This window comes from Coccinella septempunctata, chromosome X (assembly GCF_907165205.1).
Source record: "Coccinella septempunctata chromosome X, icCocSept1.1, whole genome shotgun sequence".
Lineage (NCBI taxonomy): Eukaryota > Metazoa > Arthropoda > Insecta > Coleoptera > Coccinellidae > Coccinella > Coccinella septempunctata.
The window spans coordinates 14208238-14231449 of NC_058198.1; the positions used below are offsets into that span (position 1 = coordinate 14208238).

At 36.0% G+C, this 23212-nt stretch overlaps 1 protein-coding gene and 1 long non-coding RNA gene across 2 annotated transcripts; one reads left to right on the plus strand and one right to left on the minus strand.

The window, feature by feature from the left end:
* Positions 1 to 1144: 1144 nt before the first annotated feature.
* Positions 1145 to 2128, minus strand: LOC123321537. Its single transcript, XM_044909201.1, has 2 exons — positions 1550 to 2128; positions 1145 to 1203 (listed from the first exon to the last, which is right to left on the minus strand). Exons 1-2 carry the CDS (start codon positions 2061 to 2063, stop codon positions 1196 to 1198), a joined length of 522 nt encoding a protein of 173 aa, XP_044765136.1. The 5' UTR covers positions 2064 to 2128; the 3' UTR covers positions 1145 to 1195.
* Positions 2129 to 4849: 2721 nt separating this feature from the next.
* On the plus strand, positions 4850 to 6033 carry LOC123321538. Its single transcript, XR_006538879.1, has 2 exons — positions 4850 to 5052; positions 5632 to 6033. It is a non-coding gene; the product is annotated as an uncharacterized LOC123321538 (long non-coding RNA).
* The last annotated feature ends 17179 nt before the right edge of the window (positions 6034 to 23212 follow it).

Genomic DNA, 23212 nt, shown 5'->3' on the forward strand with positions numbered 1-23212 from the left:
GACGAAACTGTTAATTCATCACTTGGGACTGATAACTTTGATTCATATGACTTGTAGGTCAACTCTTCATTTATTAGAACATTACAAGATGTAATAGTCTTACAGGTTTTAGGATCATACAACAAATAGCCAGTATCGGTATATCCTATTAAATACATTGTGCTGGATCTTGCATTCAACTTTTTACCTTTTGGAACATTTTCATTTCTAACTTCTACTTGTGAACCGAAAATTCTTATATTTTGCAGATCGGCTTGTTTTCCATAGAGTTTTTCATATGGAGTCAAAAAGTCTAATGATGAATGAGGCGTACGATTGTATAGATAGCAAGCAGTCGAAAATGCAAAACCCCAGAAAGTATTTGGAAAGCCTGATTCAAATAACAAGGCTCTAGCCCTTTCTTAGAGTGTTCTATTGAACCTTTCAGCAGTTCCATTATGCTCATGTTGATAAGGTTCTGCTAACTGAATTTGAATACCAAACTGATCGAGAACTTGTTGACAAGATTCGCTGATGAACTCTGTTCCATTATCACAACGTAATTTTCTGAATTGACCAGGACTAGGAAATAATGACTGAAGATAGTTCAAAGCAGACTTCAAAAACTTGAAAGTTTCAGACTTTTGTTTCATTAGGAATATTTGTGCATATCTTGAATAATCATCTAGAACAATTAAAATATACTTTTTCTTAGTGTAATGTGTTGGCGGATTGACAGTTAATAGATCTGAATGAAGAATTTCACAAGCTCTAGTGGCTCGATCTCTTTCTTTTGCACATGTTTTTCTGGTCATTTTTGCTTTAGAACAAATTGTACAATTACCAGTACTGAGATTATACGTGAGTTCTTTAACTCCTTGAACAACATTAGGTAATTTTCCTAAGTAAGAAGATGATATATGACCCATTCTACGATGCCACATACTACCTTCCTGAGCCAACATTTTTAACTGATTACGAGTAAATCTTTTACGTAATTTTCGTGTTTCTCTTCTACTATTATTGACTTTCTTATTGGATTTGATAACTGAGAGTTTCATTTTAAAACTAGAATTATCTTTCGAACTTAACTGTTTATTTATACTTTCTACTTTATTTTCATTAATTTTGTTGATACTACTTGTATCACCAGGATTGACTCTTGCTGAAATTCGATAAACGCCATCAGATACAAAGAGCAGGGAGATCTTTCTTCTTAATTTTCTAGATAAAATAAATCCATTATTAGCATTTAGCACGAGACTTGTCCCAAACTGAATATTAAATGCACGGACACTGAGAATATTATCCCTTACTTCGGGGACATACTGAACATTAGCTAGATGTACAATGTGCGAACTTTTTCCAAACTGTACTAATAATGGAAGAGTTCCCTGACCCATTGACATAGTGCTTTCAGTTTCCGATGCCAAAACAACAGATATCGGCTCTTTATAAGCCTGATAGTTCAACAAAATATTCTGTACATTCACTACATGGTGAGATGCACCAGAATCAACTAGAAATGTTGCAAACATACTGAACTTATTCAAATCGAACAATGACTTACTAGATTTTTGATCTTTCAGTTTCCTACAGTCCTTCTTTTCGTGTCCCTTCTTATGGCAGAAAAAGCAGAATCTCTCTGTGTTCACACATGTGTTTGACTTGTGGAACATCAAACCACATTTTCTGCAACTTGCGTCACGCTTTCCAGCTGGTGTCATTTTCTTTATTTTCTCCAACTGATCCAGTGTGTAAGGACTCTTTTCTGCCCTTTTCTCTTTAAAATAAGGAGACCTCTTTGCTGGATATTTCTCTTTCTTTGAACCATCCCTGTTTGTTCGATCAGACCTATTCTCTAAACAAAAATCACAACAATTATTATCATCTCTCTTACCACATTTGATGCAGAGCACTGAAACTGAAATAGGATTAGCAAAAGTACATTCTCCAATGGGATCGTCAATACAAAAAGAGCATACAGTATACACTTCATTGATCTCAGTATTGAGATTCTCACCTGTAATACCAAAACACTCGGAACAAATATCCAAACTATCATTTGATTCATTCTTATACATACTGTTTTCTGCTTCCTTAAAATATTGGCTATTCGCCACCTCCAGAAAGGCATTCTTTACGAACTCGTACGTCCTCGTTTCCTCTGGTAGTGTAGCCATTGTGGTGAAAAACGCCAAGAAACCATTAGCATCCTTGATTTTGTGTAGAAAATATCCCACTATGATCTTCGGGTCCAACGGAAAGCCCAGTTCCTTGAATTCTTGAACTCCCTTTTCAAATTGTGAGACGAAGTTCACCGGGTTCATCTTCGGGTAAAATGTGATTTTTCCAAAATTGTCCAAAACTTCCACCATTTTTTGGACATCATTTTTGCCGAACATTTGAATCAGTTTTTTGAAGGCTTCAGCTGCCGATTCTTCATTTTCTATTACAGCTCTGGGAGCGTGCTGCAAAGATGCTTCCAAGTATTGTAGGACTTGAGCGTTGTACATGTTTTTCTCTTCTAAGCTCATGTTACACTCTGGTCCACCCATATTGTGTAGTAAAAATTGCGATCTTCCTAGGGCCCTGATGTCACGTTCGACTCTTTGTTTCCATGAACGGAAATTGGAATGACCCCTCAGCTTGTCGCTGGTCTCAAATTGAGGTATTATGAAGGTGGGTATATTGACCTTCTCCACAGATGGTTCTGTTATTGTGCTTCCTGATGAGGTTGCCGGAGGATTCAAGTTGTTTATTTGCTCTGCCAACATCTTCACGAAATTGGTGTTCGTGAGCATTGCAAAAATATTTTCTGGTACTCCCATCGTTGACCTTTCGCTTGCATCGGATTGGTCCATCTCGATCATCTCTTCTTGATTGAACATGCTTGTTGTTGAACACGTGGTCTTCTAGTCTTCTGATTAACACGTGGTCTTCTGTTTGTTAATTAATACGCACGCACATACACACAAGCGCTGCTACCATGTGAGGGTGGATACTTTTAACACTGATGAGACGGTTTTTAACAAAGTTTATTTAAAGATATATTTAACACACTGGTGAATAATACAAAATGGCCGATGGTCGCTTGAAACTATTAATAGTGAGAGTAGCCTTTATCTAGTCGCATTCCCGACAGAACTGGCTTCTGCACCGTTAATAGCACGTGTACCTAACTTAGTTGCGCATGCGCATTAGGCCGAACATAATATTAGTTGTCAGCAGGTTGCTTTATAGAAGTGGACTGGTCCCAAAGCAACTTTGGCCAGCAGTTCTTACTTCAACAAAACTGATAAAAACATAGAAGTTATGGTCAGCTGACTGCGCCGCTTTATATCGCGAATTCGGTGTTTTATACGGAAAAGGGTCGAAAAAGGGTAGTTTGCAAGGGGTGCAAGTAAAGTTTTTTACGGATTATGAATCCTGAATAGTCAACCTTCTTCTGAGTGAAAACTTCATCTTGAAACTGATAAAAACATAGAAGTTATGGTCAGCTGACTGCGCGCTTCCTGGCTCAAATTCGGTGTTTTATACGGAAAAGGGTCGAAAAAGGGTAGTTTGCAAGGGCTGCAAGTAAAGTTTTTTACGGATTATGAATCCTGAACAGTTGACCATCATCTGAGTGAAAATCTCATCTTGAAACTGATAAAAACATAGAAGTTATGATCAGCTGACTGCGCGCTTCCTAGCGCGAATTCGGTGTTTTATACGGAAAAGGGTCGAAAAAGGGTAGTTTGCAAGGGGTGCAAGTAAAGTTTTTTACGGATTATGAATCCTGAATAGTCAACCTTCTTCTGAGTGAAAACTTCATCTTGAAACTGATAAAAACATAGAAGTTATGGTCAGCTGACTGCGCGCTTCCTGGCTCAAATTCGGTGTTTTATACGGAAAAGGGTCGAAAAAGGGTAGTTTGCAAGGGCTGCAAGTAAAGTTTTTTACGGATTATGAATCCTGAACAGTTGACCATCATCTGAGTGAAAATCTCATCTTGAAACTGATAAAAACATAGAAGTTATGATCAGCTGACTGCGCGCTTCCTAGCGCGAATTCGGTGTTTTATACGGAAAAGGGTCGAAAAAGGGTAGTTTGCAAGGGGTGCAAGTAAAGTTTTTTACGGATTATGAATCCTGAATAGTCAACCTTCTTCTGAGTGAAAATTTCATCTTGAAACTGATAAAAACATAGAAGTTATGGTCAGCTTACTGCGCCGCTTTATATCGCGAATTCGGTGTTTTATACGGAAAAGGGTCGAAAAAGGGTAGTTTGCAAGGGGTGCAAGTAAAGTTTTTTACGGATTATGAATTCTGAATAGTTGACCATCATCTGAGTGAAAATCTCATCTTGAAACTGATAAAAACATAGAAGTTATGGTCAGCTGACTGCGCGCTTCCTGGCTCAAATTCGGTGTTTTATACGGAAAAGGGTCGAAAAAGGGTAGTTTGCAAGGGGTGCAAGTAAAGTTTTTTACGGATTATGAATCCTGAATAGTTGACCATCATCTGAGTGAAAATCTCATCTTGAAACTGATAAAAACATAGAAGTTATATAGATTAAACTTCGCGCCTAGACGATTTCAGTTCAATTGATCGAAAAATTATATCGAACAAATTCATTTTTCCAACGAATTGTTCGAATTATCAAATTTATATATGCCAAACATCAAATATTTATATTATTTCCACTACTAATCTCATTTCGTAATGCAGAAGCGATTTTTCGGCGAAAATAATAGTAGGGGTACGCCACTGGCGGCCGTCGCCGCTTCGGGTATCTTCGGGATTCTGTCAGCTAGAAATTGTCAGCCAACTTCACACCGCTCGCTCCTGATAACCAAAGATTATAGAGTTAGCTAACTCTATAATCTTTGCTGATAACCATAGTGTTCTCATATGTGCACCCGAGTTTTGTGATAACTACTTACGTGAAAACATGAAAAACTGCAAAATTTATTATCAGTATGTGGATATAGGGTTAATTTATAGTTTCTGGTTAATAGGAATTTGATGGTATGAAGATATTGCGGTTCGTGTTGGAATTTGTTAAGTACATCAACATGTTGGAAATCAGGTAAAATTTTTTTGTAATACTGTTGGTATAATTGATTGTGGAAACTTAATTGTAGGCATAGATATACTAACCTAACAAAGTAGTAGTGTAAGTTATAATTTCTATGATTGTAGGACTTATTGGACTTTAACTGAGTCGTTATTTGTTTTGACGAACTTAACCGTTCACTTACACTTCATTCATAATACCAGACAAATTTTTTCTTAATGAAGGAAGAGAGCCATAAAGACAGCAAGCCGAAACATTGGAAAGAATAATCCTTAATCATGGAAATAGTTCAACAAATTCTTCAATAAGTCTAGTGGTAATAATTCAGAATTTCTTGTAAAATAGAGTCTGTTGACCTTTTCTACAAGAATACATCCAGAAATATTGGTCTTTTTATTGGAAATATTGTTCAATGTCTAGTTTTTCCTTTTCATTTCTGCGTAATTTCTGTTATTTGATAGTTGAGCTAGTAGAGTTCTTCAGTTCTTCAATTTACTGATATTGAATCTGTAGGGTATCTGATTTTTACATGAAAAATGTATACTTGTTGTGATTATCAGGATGCCTAATTAGAATATTGACCAATTACAGATTCCTGTCCACTATGAGTTGAAGCATTGGACCTAGGAATTTTTGTTCGAACGATGCCATATCGGCATATCATCTTGTAGGAAAGTATTTCAAGGGGCTCATGGGTGAGTAAGATCCATTTTTTACTTGGGATATTTTTTTCTGAAATGTGTGTGTGAAATGATTGTATGATTATTATGCTTGCCTTATACGAATGTTTTAAGTTGCCAGTCCATGGGACACGGGGTGTGAAAGTAAATTTTAGTTATGTGATATTAAACCTCTGTTTTTAATATCACACTACCAAACTTTACTTTATTACTTTATTTAATATTATTTGACAGAAGCTTGCTCCCTAAAGAAAATAGAAAATCTATGTCGGCCAACTTAGTATTTGAAGATGCATAGATTGCAATTCAATTATGTAAAACGAAAATCTCCTAAATAGGGTTGAGGTTATTGAGGAAATATATATTTCCTGACAGGATAGGTCTCTTCTTTGAGATCTAGCTCCTTGTACACTGAAACGAGTTATATGAGTATTCTTATTTCTCAAGAAAAAACTCCTACAACTCAATTTTCTTGCTTCTACAGTCGAAATTATCATTATTATAAATTTTTGTGTTTTCCACATCACGAAACTAGCAACATTAGGCGTGTTTAGCTTAATGGCCATTTAATTAGTTGCAGTATCAATAGTTTATAGATTTTATTCAAGTCTTGAATAATATGTATGAATGTATAAGCGTTTCTTCAAAATTTATGTAGGTACAGTAAGTGTCTTACGTAAGTGGGTCACTGGATTGCACCTTATTCGTTTAGCAAAATCTTGAAGTGAATAATTAATATGATGATATTTCAAGGTATATGAGAATATGATATCGAAAAAACTATCTAACATAATCATGGAAAGGTATTATGGTAAAAAACTAAAAAACCATTTTTCAAAGTAGTAAAAATTCTTCAGTGTCCACTGGCTTAGAAATTAATGGTACATAGAGACTATTTCTAACCTTTTTTTTTCATTTAAGATTCCACCAATTTTATTCAAAATTACCCTAAGGAAATTTGAAATCGAAATTTGGAAACTATGCATCCATGTTGTGTATGGTTCAAAAAATACTTGATGTCAAATGTGAGAAAATTTGAAAATCTTCATTTTTTCAACCATACCTATGGACAACATAGACACATTTTCTGTTGATTCTATTTACTCAGAATTGTTTTGAATAAAATGGATTGAAATAAATATAAAACTAACATAATGCAGATTGTAAAGGAGTAGTTAATTTGAGGTTCGATTTATAGCCGAAAAACAGTGGGTCTTTCATATAATATTTTTTTTTTGAGCATCCCATGTTTATATACAGCTTCCTGAAGAAAGCATATGAAAAAAAATGTTTAATTTTTTTCTCAGAAACCAGAAAGCGGACAATAATCAAATAGTTGTTCTATATAGGCAATAAAAAAATTTTTGGTGTTTCCCTATAATGTCTGCATGCTATCCGCCAACTAGGTGAAAACTTTCACTTGAAGCAGGAAATCAAAAATTAATTTCTCGAAAGTATTATATGAATAAGAAAAAAAAATTCTGGCGAAACGATTTTAGAGGTGTTTTTTAATATCCCTTGCAATTATATGGGAACATGGCCCAATTTTTTCATCGCCTTCTCGCTCCCACAAAATGTCTGCTCAATTTTTTGACAGTTTTCTGAATTGTAAAAAAACATGTGAAAATTGCTTTTAAGGTGCCATCTGTAGGGGCTGCTCATCAAAATTTTTTTCATAGCAACTGATGCTACTCCACTGAACCCCCACCTTAAAAGTACTTTTTTCGTTCTTGAAGTGGGCCGGTCTGGAAGAAAATTCCCGGGCCTGTTCGAGGTAGCCCATCCGCCCCTGTCCTTATTTGGAAAGAGTTGAACTATAATAAGTTTGAAAAGTTCACACAATTATCTTCTTAATAATAACTTTTGGAGAACTTGAGGGGTTAGGTGGGTTTAAGAGGTTTGAATAAAAAAAATTTCCACTATTTTTTTTCAATATATACAATCATATATTTTATTTAAACAATTCAGCATGTCAAAGATACAGATTCAAACAGTATTTTGTGAAATTACAGAAAGCGTGAGAAAGTGACTAGACCTCATTTTTGAGGTTCAGTACCCCACATAAGTTGCTGCCATAACGATGTCGTTTCAACAGATTTGTGATGGCCGAAAATGCATTTACTGCTCAATAATCATATATAATATGAGAAAAAATAGTCAGGCCACATATCAATGGAATATTGATACAACAGATTCTTTGTCATCTAGGTAAACGAGGAGGGTCTACAACTAATCATAAATACTAATGTATTTTTCCATTTTCTCACATGATGTGATGAATATTTCTGCATATTCGAATTTTATGTTGATACAACATGAAAAGCAGAAAAAAAGTTCAGAGAAAGACAAATTCATAGGAACTTTTGAAGTAAGGGAGAAGGGGGCAGATCTGGACAGCTTTTTTCAAACTGCTGTATATTCGTTAACCTTTGAAATATAAATTTGTGAAAATTGTAGTAAGTTGAGATATGTTTATTTGACGTTTTTCTATCAAATCTGTACAAAAAAATTCAATAATTTTTCAGCAAAATTCTTTCTTGCAAAATTATGAATTTGTCCGGAACTGCCCCATGGTGGGGCCCTCTCGGACATGGCCGGGGCAGTTTCGGACAAGTTTAATATTTTTAATAACACCATTATTTAAAAACATTTACTCGGAACAAAATATTACAAAATTTTTTTCTTAACATTACTACACATCGTAACCAAAAAAACTAATATTGAATTTGAGAAAAGATGCCATTCTTGATGTTCCTGGTGTTGAAGATGGTTTCTGCAATTTTGCCACAATGTCCTTTCTCTCAACAATGGAAATATCTTCAAACTGTGGAAATATAAATCCTTGCGTACACTTCTTTAAAAATGTTACTTGAAATTCTTCATTTCCTAATACTTGAATTACTTTTCCAACAAAATGGACAATTCGTTTTTTTGTTACAAACTTTACCAAAAGGTAGTCATCCTTTAGGATTTCTTCATCATCTAAAAGTTCATTAATCTGGTCATTATCGACTTCAAAATGTAAGTCAATATCAGAATCAGACGAATAATTGTTTTTAAACCTGGCGCCTTTGACATTTAAGGGCAAGTCTATGTCAGAATCTGACGATGAATTATCATCTCGATCCACAGTCTTCTTGTATTTTTGCTTTATGCTTTGATTGTCTCTGTTTTTCATTTTGTGTTTTCTTTAATGTAGGTTCTGACACCAATTTCCTCTTAGAATCAGTTTTTTTCAACCTTGAGTGCTTTATTTTTTCCATTTCGTCAATTCTGTCCTTTTCAGATGTGCTTGTGTATACTCTTGATTTCCCCACTCTAGATTTTCTGTTGGTTTTTCTAGGACAAGTCATGATTGATAGTTTTTTAATTTTAGGTTCAGTAGCTTCATTTATAATTTCTTTTAAAATATATCTGACCATTGCTTCTGCACCGTGGTTTTCAGGTGGGCTTTGCATTTTATTTTCAAAATTGGACACAACAATGCTGGGGGTATTAATTATGTTTGTAGAAGTCACATTTTTGGTGTTTGCAATGACAGGACGATCTGTAGCAAATGAGGCGCAGAAATCATCATCGCTATATAATAAGGAGTTAATAGGCCATAAACCAGTGCTTTTGAAACTACTTATAATATTACAAGGAGTGAAGGTTTGCAGATATGGAAGAGCTGTCAATTTAGCAACATCATAAATGGTTATCGGTCTACCAGGGTTTGATAGTATGAAGTCATTGAAAGATGCCTTGCACTTAGATTTGAAAGGACCAAACACTGCTTTGTCCAGGGGTTGCATCTTATGAGTGCAGTGCGGAGGGAAAGACAGCAATACTCGTGCTCTCTTGCATATAAAAATAGCTTTCAAAGAGACGTGTGTCTCGTGATTGTCCATCACGATCAGAATCCTATTCAAGGGATTACAATTAGTATGTTTTTTTATATGCTCTAATAATTTGAGAAAAATATTGGCAGTCATCCATCCAGATTTCTCAGCGAATCCAACGGCTCCTGTAACAGCACCGTACAAAAACTGATCCTTCATTCTTATACGAGGGAAGATGTAAAGAGGTGGAATTGATCCTCCGGCAGCTGAAATTATTCCGCACATGGTGACCAGAGATCCGCGTTCGGCAGATACACACTGTCCTACTGCTTTGGAACCTGTTTCTGCTATAACTCTAGGTGCTTGGAGAACGGTTGTGACACCCGTTTCATCAATATTCCATATACGGTCAGGCGAAAAATTATATTTAGCCTGTACTTTCGTAAAATTATCGAAGAATTCTTCCACAATTTGCTTTGTTAAAAGCTGAAGCTCTTGCAATGCTTGTATTTTTGGGTTTGCGGTTAGAAAGCCTTGGATGACGTTTCATGAAAGATTGCATCCAGTCAATTCCAGCTTTTTTGTTAATCTCCCAAGTTTTTGGAAATTTCTCACCCAACTTAGTAGCGTATTCAAAAGCCAACTCACGGCAAAGCTTATATGTCAAACCGTAACATATTTTTGAACACTTTTTGAGATACAACTCAAACTCGGCTTCTTCATTTTGAGAAAAAACTTGTCGCGTGGCATATTTTGATACAGTGGTTTCTTCTGTTGTTTTGTCACCCTCATTTCCGGAATCGCTTGCGTTGTCATTCAATCTCTTCTTAGCTTTAACAACATTATCGTGAAGAGTAGATTTCGGTATGTTAAATTCGATAGCTGCAGCTCTTAAAGACAAAGTCCTGCTGATAACATTTCGTACCGCATTATTCAAGACGTTACTCGGAATTTCTTCTCGGTTGGGTCGTTTTTTTTTGTATGTTCGCACCATTCTGCAAATAACAAAGAAGAATCATTTCGTACTTTTAGGAGGGGCAGGTTCGGACAGTGTCGAAGTGTAGGACCTTAGTAGTACATACGTAAACCTCATATCAAAACTGAGGTTTTAACACTTTAGCATATAATTTTTTTTGATTTGCACTTTGATGGCACATGACCTGTTGTTCACTATTCTTAACGGTAACCAGATATGATTGCCAGGAATTGGCTATCCTAGCATCATTTCCTCGCGGTGAATTTGAATTGTCCGGAGGTGCCCCATGTCCGGATCTGCCCCCTTCTCCCCTACTTATAAAATCCTCCTTATTTGGAAAGAGTTGAACTATAATAAGTTTTACAAGATTACACAATTGTCTTCTTAATAATAACATTTGGACAACTTGAGGGGTTAGGTGGGTTTAAGAGGTTCGAATAAAAGGAATTTCCACTATTTTTTTAATATATACAATCATATATTTTATTTAAACAATTCAGCATGTCAAAGATACATATTCAAACAGTATTTTGTGAAATTTTCATTCAAAAATTCCGAAAACTTAGCTGTTAGTAGTAAAGCTCTTGCCGTGGACAGCATATCTCATTATTGGTTCATCTAAAATCGAAGACCAAAAATATTTTGTTAGTGCACGGATAAATCTCCTTATTGGACGAAGAAAAGAAAATAAATTGAAATTTGAATTTTTGACAGACTTAGAACAAAAAAACATATTACGCCTTAAAGGGAAGGCAGTGAATAATGATAAGAATTAATTCAAATGCATACCACCCGCCGATATGATTATCGACAGGTGTTATGATCTGAATGATCTAGTCAAGCCATGTTACTCTGACAAGGTCAAACAAGACCGAAACCATGGTCAGCATCAGCTTTTCTCCGATTTAGCGTACTCTATTTGGTGGCCCTGGCGATGGTAAATTGGCTAGCTCATTCAGATCGTAACACCTTTCGATATTCATATTGGCTTGGGTTAGTATCTGAATTAATTCATATTATTATTCACTGCCTCCCTTTTAAAGCGTTATCACTTTCATCATAATTTTTGCAAAGTGGCACAGCATCACTGTGGAAATAGATCTCAAACAAAATTTACACTTATAAAGGAAGTTTTTGACGGCATGCAGACAAAAACCAGAATTCAATTCTTGTCTTATGCCGTCAAAAACTTATTTTATATTTAATTTTCAGGCACTAAAAACTATCATCAAAATTTACACTGGTCGCTAGATGATCCTCTTTCTCCTACACATAACAGATCAAACTCATTAACTCTTCAATATTTGCACTCTTCTTTCTGTGTTCAGCCTAAGGAGTATCAGAACATCATTATCTTGAAATCATTCGCACTTACTTGGAATATGCGAATAGAAAATGCCGTATTGAGAATGTTCGGAATAATTGATTTCCATCAAAAATACCCGAGCAGCTGATATTTTTACAGTGACATCATACCATGATAGTTCAAAAACTACTTTCAGAATCAGGAAAAGAATGTGAATTTTAAAAAAGACAGCGTTAACCTAGCTATCGACCAGTGTAAGATTTCAGCGACAGACTTTCAACAATTCAACTAGACCGATGGACTTTTACCATAATTCCAAACCTTCGTGACGGAAAGATAATACTGCTTCAAAATGAAATTATTTCTTGGAATTCCAACGTCATGTAGAAGTACATATTCAAGTGTTATTTTGATGGTCACTCTATTCGAGAGACGATAAATGTATTAATTGTTTCATCAGGAGATAGGCGTTCATCTTCCACTACTTCTTAAATTATTACAGAATTTTAGAAATACGGATGTGTACGAATATCTGTCGAGAACACAAAAATGTCGATGAACAACCAAAATCAACGAGTGAAATTTGTTTGAGCTTCGTTATCAACTCGTCCAGTTAGAACTAGGTACTCCAATATCAGTTTAATGGGAAGACTCTCAGAGGCCTAAACCAGGTGATTTTCAATAAACATTATAGTTTGACATAGGGACTTCCCATTAGACTCCATATTTGGGTACAGTGAATCTGTGAAAATCGTCTAAAAAGAGAAATTGTGCTGCCCTTGAAACCTGCGAACCTTGTTAGAATGAATGAAATTGCAGAACATGTTGATAAAAATGCTAAAACTGTTTGGAATATTTTGAAAAGGTATGGTTACCATTGCTCCAAAGTAAAAACGAATCTTGAATTTTTCACGGAGACAACGTAAGACTGATGGAACTTCGTGAAACGACTATGTGAGGCCAGGAACAAAATAGATTTTTTCTGAAAAATGCCTTACTAAGGAACATCGTTTTTCCCCGATAGAAAATGCAATCCATCAGCCGTTTCATATAGGTCTCGGAAAAACAATTCTAAGTAACCCTGTGTTCACTCGATATACACAATAGATAATAATATACCGACAGGGATTTATAGAAATCGATGGAAACCTGAGCACTGACAAATATCTGAGGCTCTTGCAAAATCAAATTATTCCGATAGTTTGGCAATTTCCAATTAATTTTGATGACTTTAGGTTTCAACAAGATGGTTGTCCAAGCCATAATGTGTAAGTGAAGTGGCACAATTTCTCTCAAAAAATGATCAGCTGGTTAATCTTCCATGAGTTTTTTTGGATATTTAATGGTAATGGACACGGAGACGACCAAGCTACAAATGAATTGAGTGTGAAGGTAATCCAAATGTATTCCAATATAATACCCAATCTAGTCAAAAATGAAAGATTGGCTATTTTTAGGCAGAAGTTTGCACTATTTGAACACTGGTCACGACGATAAATTTTTTGGTTGGAATTTTTTTTCTATTCATAGAATTTTCGACCCATTTAGGGAAAAAGAACAAAAGTAATTATTATCAGATCGGAAATTATTGGCTTCATTGTATTTCTGTAAGCTTTATGCTTCTTATTAATGGATATTCATTAATATTCATTTTGGTTAATTGGATAAAACTATATGGGTTAGACCAAAAACAACCTTAATGAACATGCCCACAATTTTTAACTCATGGGGAATTTCAACATAGAGCATACAGAATAACTATTTATGCCGCTTATAAATTCCGCACGTGCAATGGAAGAAGCAAAGTCCTAGATTTTCTTCACTAAAAGTGTGCTGTTCGCACCACAACCAATTGGGGCAAGTTGGTCTAGTCGAATACTAATATAATTGCATCACTATATAGTATACGTATTGCACTGATCGATAGGCCGATTAGCGCTCCCTTTCCAATGCATTGTATATCGTATTATTCCAAGATTATTTTCCATACTTGTATGTATAGGGAAATGGTTATGTGACCACAATCTGGTATTGAATTTGAACCGAATGTTTGTTTGTATTTCCACAGTGACAAATCGAAGTTGTTCGCACAACCTTTTATTTAACCGTTTGTCTACATACTGCAGGCTGTATCTCTCATTCCATGAGAGCACAATAATAATTATTATCATGTATGTGAATACTTTTCGCAAACAGCCTCGCATGTCCACAATGGCTGTGTGCCGATGGTTTTTATCCATTTGAGATCGGTTGTGATCAGACCTTTAGCCTGTACGGCTTCTGTGAATATTGCGTAAGTCACTTGATTTTGTTCGAATGATTTGGTACCAGGTACATCTATCCGTAAAATTCTCCAATGAAATTTCTCGAAATATTTTGGACTTCGATGGCCTAATTAACAAACTACGTAACTCTTATTTATCAGTTCTCAAAGGAGACACAAAAAACTGATTATTTATTTTATAATTATTCTTTTTTCATATACATTTAACCCGTAACTGGTGAGATGAAATTTTAGTCACGCAACTGGTGAGATGGGGTTTGATGAACCGCAAATGGAAAACCTTGTAATTTCGATATCGATTGAAATTTATTCTGGGAGGATTCTGCATTTTTTCATAAACTTTTTAGGGTTTTCACTCCCAATCTCTGACAAATTAGTGCAAGAATTTACGCAGGAGCAAATCATTGATTTCATTTTTAATTGATTTTGTTTCAGAGATTGGGAGTGAAAACCCTAAAAAGTTTATGAAGAAATTGTAATTTCGAACAAATATGAAAAACAAAAATTCGCAAACCATTTTTAGATGGTCTGTTTCTCAGATAAATAGTTCATCATTAATACTTCATGGAAATACGAAATATGCTTTTTCATTCAAATCAAACTGTTGAAAAAAGTGAAGCAAAATAACATGTTCATGCATTTTCGTTAAAAAAAAAATAAAATGATATAAGCTTCAAATAAAAGAAAAACCCAGAAAAACAATTCTGGGAAGGCAGTTTTCAACAGGCCCTAATCACACACAGTCATGACGCACACAGTAAAGCTACCGCATACAGGGGTCAGACCGATGGGTGAACCGGTCATGAAAATGTTGTACACCACAATTCAGACAATTCGCGCAATTCCTAGGATACCATATGAAACAATTCAGAAAATTCCAACAATTCACACAATTCCTGACAATTCTCGGACAATTCATGAAAATTCAAAACAATTCAATACAATTCAACACAATTCAATACAATTCAACACAATTCAATACAATTCATGGCAATTCATTTTTCAGAGTAAGTCTCAAATATGCAATATCGAAAATTTTTCACATCATACTATACTTATTCAGACTAAGGTCCGGTTTCACGAAGCTAGATCGGGGAATCAACGCTTGATTTGCAATCGATTTCAACAAAAATATGAAGCTGGATAAGTGAACTGCCAGGAATTGTTGAGAATGGTCGTGAATTGACAGGAAATGTTGTTAATTGTCGTAAATTGTCTGGAAATTTTGTGGATTGCCGTGAATTGCTATAAATTGTCGAACAATTCACGAATATTTTTCGTGAATATTTTTCCAAGAGCACAAATGTCCCTGGAAAGCTTCGAAATATAAGTAAGGTGTGATGGTCGTAATCCCATCAAAATTCAATCGGATCCAAAAATGTGAAATTTATTGGACATACAAGTGCGTGACTGAAACTCATAAAGGGTGTTAAAAATTCATACGACAAAATTCAGGAGGTCAATGCTCGTATGAAATTTCCTCAGCCGACCCCTTTCCGAAATATCACCCTCAAAAGGTGGTGACTAAAATTCAGCTTTTATTTTTCTTCTAAAATACCAGTATTCCATAACACGTAGACTACGTTCGTGTATTTTGGCAGGAGGCGATCTTTTCTATCATTTATTATAAACCTTCCACATTTTGCTTCTTAACTGTTTTCCACTCAGTTCATTGAAAAAATTTTAAAATATTATTCCACTTGGTGGAATCAGTTACATCCACAGCTACCAACTCCTTCAGGTTTAGACTCAGATACAACGGCATCCGGCCCTCAGGTTTCGACTCAAATACAACGGCATCCGGCCTTATGGGTTCGACTCAGATACAACGCATAATCCACAAAAGTTGTATGTTTGTCCAGTAACACAATTATGTGTTCTGGGCTCACGTTCAAATATAGCAGGTATTGAGCAACTCCACCAGTGAAAAGAATAATTAATAATAATAAAAGCAAAGGAAAAATGATAATTAATGGTCCTTAATGCAATTACAGTATATACCCTGTTGGTCGTACCTCAGTGATCAAATCGGTGGCTTGGCGTGAGGACGCTTTATTGACATTCACAAGTATTCATAAGATAGGTACAAAAACAATGTGAAAATTAAGAAATTAATAAACCATGAGCGCTTCCACCATAAAACAGGTTTATTAAAATTATTTATTTACACTTATATCTCACAAACTAACAAACAGTGGTCGGAGAATCCGCATTCGCTCCCGGCAGATGTCGCTAAATGTCGACGATGCCATGGGTAATGGGTAAAAAGGATCTTGATGATCACTGGAAGTGAATGTTGTTCCCTTACCACCTAACAATCTCTAACCCTTGCGAACAATAAAACGTTCGCAAGGAGATCCTACTAACAAATGGATTCTGGTTCAGTACATATACTGACGGACCTTCCGTCAACGCAGATGGAAGCCGTGACCTCTGGTAGACTTGACGGGCAATCAAGATGGACGCGGGTTCGAATCCTGCCCGGAGGTGTACTTTTTCAGAATTCAATAATTATCTGTATGCCGTTAACTTACTTATTGTTATTGCTAACAAACTAGGTCACTACTGTTTATTTACACTTGTATTTATTTCCACTATTTCGTCGCTTGCACTGTGAATTATAACTGTACTTCCTACTTGCTCCTCCGATGGGCTTATATAGGCGCCGGAATCGTTCCCGTGCCTTCGCGGTCGTTCCAGAATAAAGCGGCCGCGATCCTTCTCGAAAGGTCCGACCCTTAAGCCTGTACTGTTCCAGAACAGATATCGTGAATTTCTCCGGAGACCGTGGGGAAACCTGCACTCATTCCTACTGTAGCCATTCTGTAGGAAGTAGCACTCCACAGTTTTTCTAGGCTCCTTGGTTTGCTTCGGATTGAAATTGCATACTAGCATCCGTATACCAGTCTCCTGAAATACCACCTTCAGTATGCTTCGCAAAACCCGCCAAATCAGCTGGTCCAATCCACAACCGAACTTGGGAACAGCTAATTTCTTAACTCCAAAGCGTTGAAGGTCTTCTTTCAAGCTATGCAGTGCTGTCCATAGATTCTTATAGATTGGCTTCTGTTAGGAATGTTGCTTGGTGACTAGGTAATAAATGAACCGAGCTTCAGCCTTCAATTTCAAAGCTTTTCCTATTCTTGGGTGCTGTCGTAATAGTTCTTCCTGACCTCCAAATTTATTTCTGAATACTCTTGCTATACCTTTGATCATACGAAGGTCCTTCGCTACACAATGAGCGAGAGAGTAATCCTCAGAAACTGTAGAAAGGTCTTGATGCACTTCCTGGCCGAACCATGCAATGCGTATCTCACCATAGCAATCTATAAACCTCTGGTAATCGCTGCTACCTTGCATCGGAGCTTCCAAAAGCCGTACTTCTTTTTCGTTCTGCGCGTACGGGGCTAACCGGTTGAAATGGACGACCTTCGGTTTTCCTCTGGGGAGCTTCCTTATCCTGTTACTAAATCATTTATCCTCTTGATTACTTCATACGGTCCCTCCCACTGTTTCTGCAGCTTCGAAGAAAAACCTTTCCTCCTTTGTGGATTATGTAGCCACACCAGATCTCCAGCGGTGAATCCACCTTCAATAGCCTTGATGTCGTAGCGCATTTTCATTCAGTCACTCGCTTGCTGCATTTGATTGCGCACCTTGTCATGAATGTATTCCAGCTTGTTTCTTAATTTACTAACGTAGTCCTCCCCAGCTATATCTTCTCCAGGCTTACATCCAAACTCTAAGTCGCAAGGCAGTCTTATTTCTCGGCCGAACATTATACTAGATGGAGTTTCCTTGGTAGATTCTTGAACCGAAGATCTATATGCCATGGTGAATAGATGTAAATATTCATCCCAGTCCCGCTGGTGATCAGAAACTACTTTGGCTAGATGCTTCCCCATGGTCCGATTCATTCGTTCGACCATGCCGTCTGATTTCTTGATGAAGTGGTGTAGTCCTTGTTTTGTGAATCCCCAATTTCCTGCATAGTTCTTGGAATAACTTCGATTCAAAATTTCGGCCTTGATCACAATGCAGCTCCAGAGGTATTCCAAATCTGCAGAAGAATTCTTCGACCAATTTATCAGCTACCGTACTTGCCTCTTGATTAGGAGTACCGTAGGCTTCCACCCATTTTATGAAATAGTCCATCGCTACCAAAATGTACTTGTTTCCATGGTCTGTTTCAGGAAAGGGACCAGCGATGTCGATAGCTACTCGTTCCATGGGGGATCCGACGTTATATTGCTTCATTGGTGTTTTTCCTTTACCATAAGGTCCGTTAGCAGCACAAACCTTGCATCTTCTACACCAATCTTCAACGTCCTTCTTACAATTTAGCTAATAAAATCGCTGCCTGACTTTTCCCAACGTCTTAGTTATCCCGAAATGTCCACCTGAAGTTCCATTATGTAGTCTGGTCAGAATGTCTGTTACACGGCCCTTCGGCACAACCAACTGAAGTCTCTGCTCAGTTCCATCTTCAGTTTCCCAACAACGTTTAAGAAGTCCTCCATCAATGCTCAACGTTTCCCATTGTGCCCAATAAGACTTTTTACTCTGGCTCAGTCTGGATACTTCTTCCCAAGTACGTCGTCTACCGCTTTTCTTCCAACTCAGGATTACTTTCCTTAGTTATCTTCCTCTTGTGCTCTTTGAATTTCTGAATGCACTAGGGCAGTATTCGGTGCTCTCTCTTATGACCAGACATCCGCATAACTCCCCTTCCTTGTTGTGCCAGTTGTACTTTTGAAAATCCTTTTTTGAAACTGATATTAATCTCCACGGCTTGTTTTGGACTTTTGACCTTGTTTCACCTTTTATTCTCGAAGAGTATCTACCTGTTGTATTACCTATGATGTTGATTGAATAGTTTAATATGTGCATATTTTGTATAGTGGAGAGCAAGCACGAAAATATTATAAATCCTCGACCCACCTAGGTGGAACTCCCTGTGGTTTTTGAAGCCGTTTCTTTCCTTCAGGACGCTTAGGAATTTGCTATTGTAGTAGGGCGTCGTCATTTTATCGTACCTTATTCGTAACGTGTCGACGATTGTGAATGCCGTCAAGAATCTGAAACCGAGAACAACATGTTGACGAGCGTGCAAGTCGTTGCAAAATATTCGAAACTTCTGATAAGCGATGCGCCCTCTGGTGATCGAAATATGAACTAGTCTAAGTTAGTAGTTTTCCGTTATAAACGTGGACTGTGAAAGTAAATTTGCTTACTCTAAGTTTATTCGCGGAGTTTTCTGCTGTCTTTTGAGTTGAAAGTTTTGGTGATATTCATTATTCATTTTTGGTTCAGTGCTTTAGAGTTTGAACGCTCCTTCGGCTCATTTCGAATTATATTTAACTTTATTCGAAGATAATAATATTTGCTGTTATCAAATGGCATCCTCACGTAATGACCATTGTTGTGTCCTTCAATGTAACTCATGGTCAAGGAAGAAAGGATTACAAACTGCTTTGAGTTTTCACCTGTTTCCGAAGGAAAATAAAAGCAAAGTTTACTTGGAAACAGCATTTGGTAGGGAACTCGTTGATAGAAGGAAGGCCTGGATCTTGAAATTGAAGATTGGAAAACGAGTCACGGAATACATGAAAGTCTGTTCTCTACATTTTTCAGAAGATGATTATTTTAATAAAGGTAAATATCAATGGATAATTCATAAAAATAAAAGGATTTTTGTAGAATGCATGGTAAAGAAATCATTCGACCACCATTTTTGAAGAAGAAAAATCAACTATCACCAGAAGAATCTCTGAAAAATCAGAAAATTGCATCGGCTCGCGTTCATATTGAGAGAGCGAATCAAAGATTAAAAATTTTCAAAATATTGAGTGGAAAAATTGAATGGAGGTTGATACCTAAAGTCCATGAAATATTTACAATTGCCTGTGCAATTACAAACTTATCGAATCCCATTCTGTCAGATGAAAGATTTTAATGTATAGGGTTTTTCAACAAGAACATTGTTTTTCACTATGGCCCCACCGGAACTACATGAAAGTTTTGACATTTGGTTTTTGACATATCTATAGTAGAAACTTGGGCAATTGTTACAATGAATTCCATTCCACCCAAAAATCGTTTTAAAATAATAAAAAATCACTATGAAAATGGTGGATCTGTAAAAGTTTTACAGATCGTGATTGGTCAACATAATCGAGAGATGTTAACAACTAAATTTCGGCCTATTATTGAAGAAATGGATATCATAAATATGTGGTTTCAACATACAGTGCCACAAGTCACACATCTATCAAAACAATGGGTTTATTGCAAACCAAATTTCCTGATCGCATAATTTCACGAAATTCAGCCGTTAAAGGGCTAGCTTGATCATGCGATTCAACACCGCTGTAACCGTGGTTTGGTGGACATTTATGAGATATCATTTTCCATTCATAATTGCCACGCCATCCTTTTCTGAATAAAAAAAGAATTTGAATCATTGTCATCTGAATTTATTGTTTTATTTTGATTAACAAAACAAAGTTCTTGTATATTACAAATCTTTTTGTAATTATCTTCTCATAATATGTAAATATAATGACCTTTGTAGTCTCTGAGTAAATTAATATTTATATTCATTAATTGCTTCAATCTAATTTTGAACTTGTTTATTGCTAAATGCTAAAGATAGGTAGCAGCAAATAAATAAATGAGATCTAAACACATATTAATAAATGTTCCACAAGGATATTTTCAATTTTATGAGTGGACTAGTGATAGTATCATAAGAGCCAATCAAGTGTAAATTAAACTTGAAAAAGTTTTTTGTCCACTAGCATTTTTTGATTCTCAATCAAATAGTTCATCAGTTGTTTGGTTTATAGCCTTGTTGTGTGTTGTTTTATTCGTTGAATAGGTACTCAAATGAATATTATATTATATATTACTCCATATTATTTTCGCATAGTACATGAACCATTTTATTAATAAAGTTAAATTTAATTTTTTCCAACATTTCTTTAACAAAAACATAGTCGTAGGAAACTTCTATTATTTTCAAACTATCATCATAAGATGCGTAGAGCACAAAAAAACATTTCTCCAGATTGAGAACTGCCATTCCCATCTGGATTTGGCCATAATATTTATGCCTTTTTTTCAATGCATATTGACCTTCTTCCCTTGATATGAATTTGCATTGATTCAAAATGTCTTCAAAAGAACTGGACGCACCTGAAATATCAAAAGATAAAATACACTATTTCTACTTCCGGTTATAGTTTACTGTCATACCATCATTCAAACATTTAACTTCCAACAATGCTGTCGGTTTTTGATTATGATCTACTATAATTCCGTCTGGAGAATATGCCAGCCATGGATTATTATGAGGTATAATAATATCACACCTTTGCACATTCAAATTTGTCTTTAATTTGAATGCACTAATGGCATTCTCCTCAAATTTAAGGCCATGTCTTACATATTTGTTGGTCAATGATTTTGGCCAAAAATATTTGGTAGATTTGTTTGACCAATCTCCCCCTCCATATGTATATATTTCGTAACATCTAGAACCTGTTATCCTATATTTTCGTAAATTGTGCCAGCTGCTAGAGTTCTGTTGTAATTCTATTGCTTCATATTGATCGTCATTGGACAAATTCTCTAAAAACAACAATCAAGGGAGTTAGCAATATTCACCGATGCTAATTCCATCATCACAACCGATTGCGCACAATTTACTAAAATATTATCCAATATTTCAGATACAGTTTTTTCCACTGTCTACTGGAATAATATTTGAATTTCTGCCTTTCCTACAATTCGAATGATATAAACGTATATCAACATGAAATCGATATTATTGAACAAACCTATGTTCAGCTATAGCTGAATCTGGCAAAGCTTGAATGAAGTAGTTCAATACTTCCATTTCATCTACGAACAGAGGAGATGATATAATTTTGTCCTTTAAGCATGGCATATCCTTTATAGGATCTTTGTACCGTTCTCTGATGCTGGGTCTCTGAGTGTTCCATACACACTTCAAATCGGTTTTTGAAACGACCTCAAGTTCAGACAGCTGTTCCCAAAAAAAGAAAAAACCAAGCAGAAAAAAGAAAGGGACTAAAAGTTTTGTTGAATATATTCAGTTCAATTAATTTGGCACGATTCCGCCTTCTAGAAATAGAAACATTATACATCTAGATAGTTTTATTAAAACAGCAGTAATATGTTTGCATTTCCCTCCTGCTCCTGCTTTAAAGGAACAAATCATTTTTTTAATTTTAACCATATCATTTTCAAGCATGAAAGATCCTGAAATTTAATGGGGTTCTGCGTTGAGCGCACTTGATTGCAGACAATGGGCACATATGTCTAAAGTGTTGAGGCTGCTACTCGTTTTCTTCTTCTTCCAGTGCCTATCCGTTCCGGATGTTGGCTACCATACATGCTATCTTCACCTTGCTGACTGCTGCTCGGAATAGCATAATTATGTGTTCTGCATTTAGCACCTCTTCACCTTCAACAAGAGTCCTTGAATTGCTCGTTGAGGCGCCAATATATTCTAATAGCTCAAGCAAACTCAACTCATTGTTTATTTTAACACAAGAACTGAAAATAATATAAAAATTATTGCTCAGGAAGGATCTAAACTAAAAGTTCCTACGTACCTGATCTGATCTGATAAAGATGTTTCAAAGTATTCTTCAAATAATTTAACTAAGAAATACACGAATCTGTAGGATCTTTAAAAGCTTTCACTGCTATTTGCACGAATTAACACAAATAAACACTGAATCCTCCGATCAGAAAACTAAATGGAGAATGGGCTAGCTCTGATGAGGATAAAATAACTCTATTCGCAACACACTTATCGCAAGTATTTACCCCAGATGAACCCCAACCAGGAATCAATGATGCAGAAGTTGAGTCATTCTTGGATGTTGCCTGTCAAATGTCGCCCCCTGTTAAACCATTCAAGCCCAAAGAAGTTTTTTATGAAATAAAGAGGTTGAAAAATAAGAAAGCTCCTGGATACGACCTGATAACAGCAGAAATTCTGAAACAACTGCCACAAAAAGCAATCATATACATCAATACTCTATTCAATCGAATGATGAGCCTATCTTACTT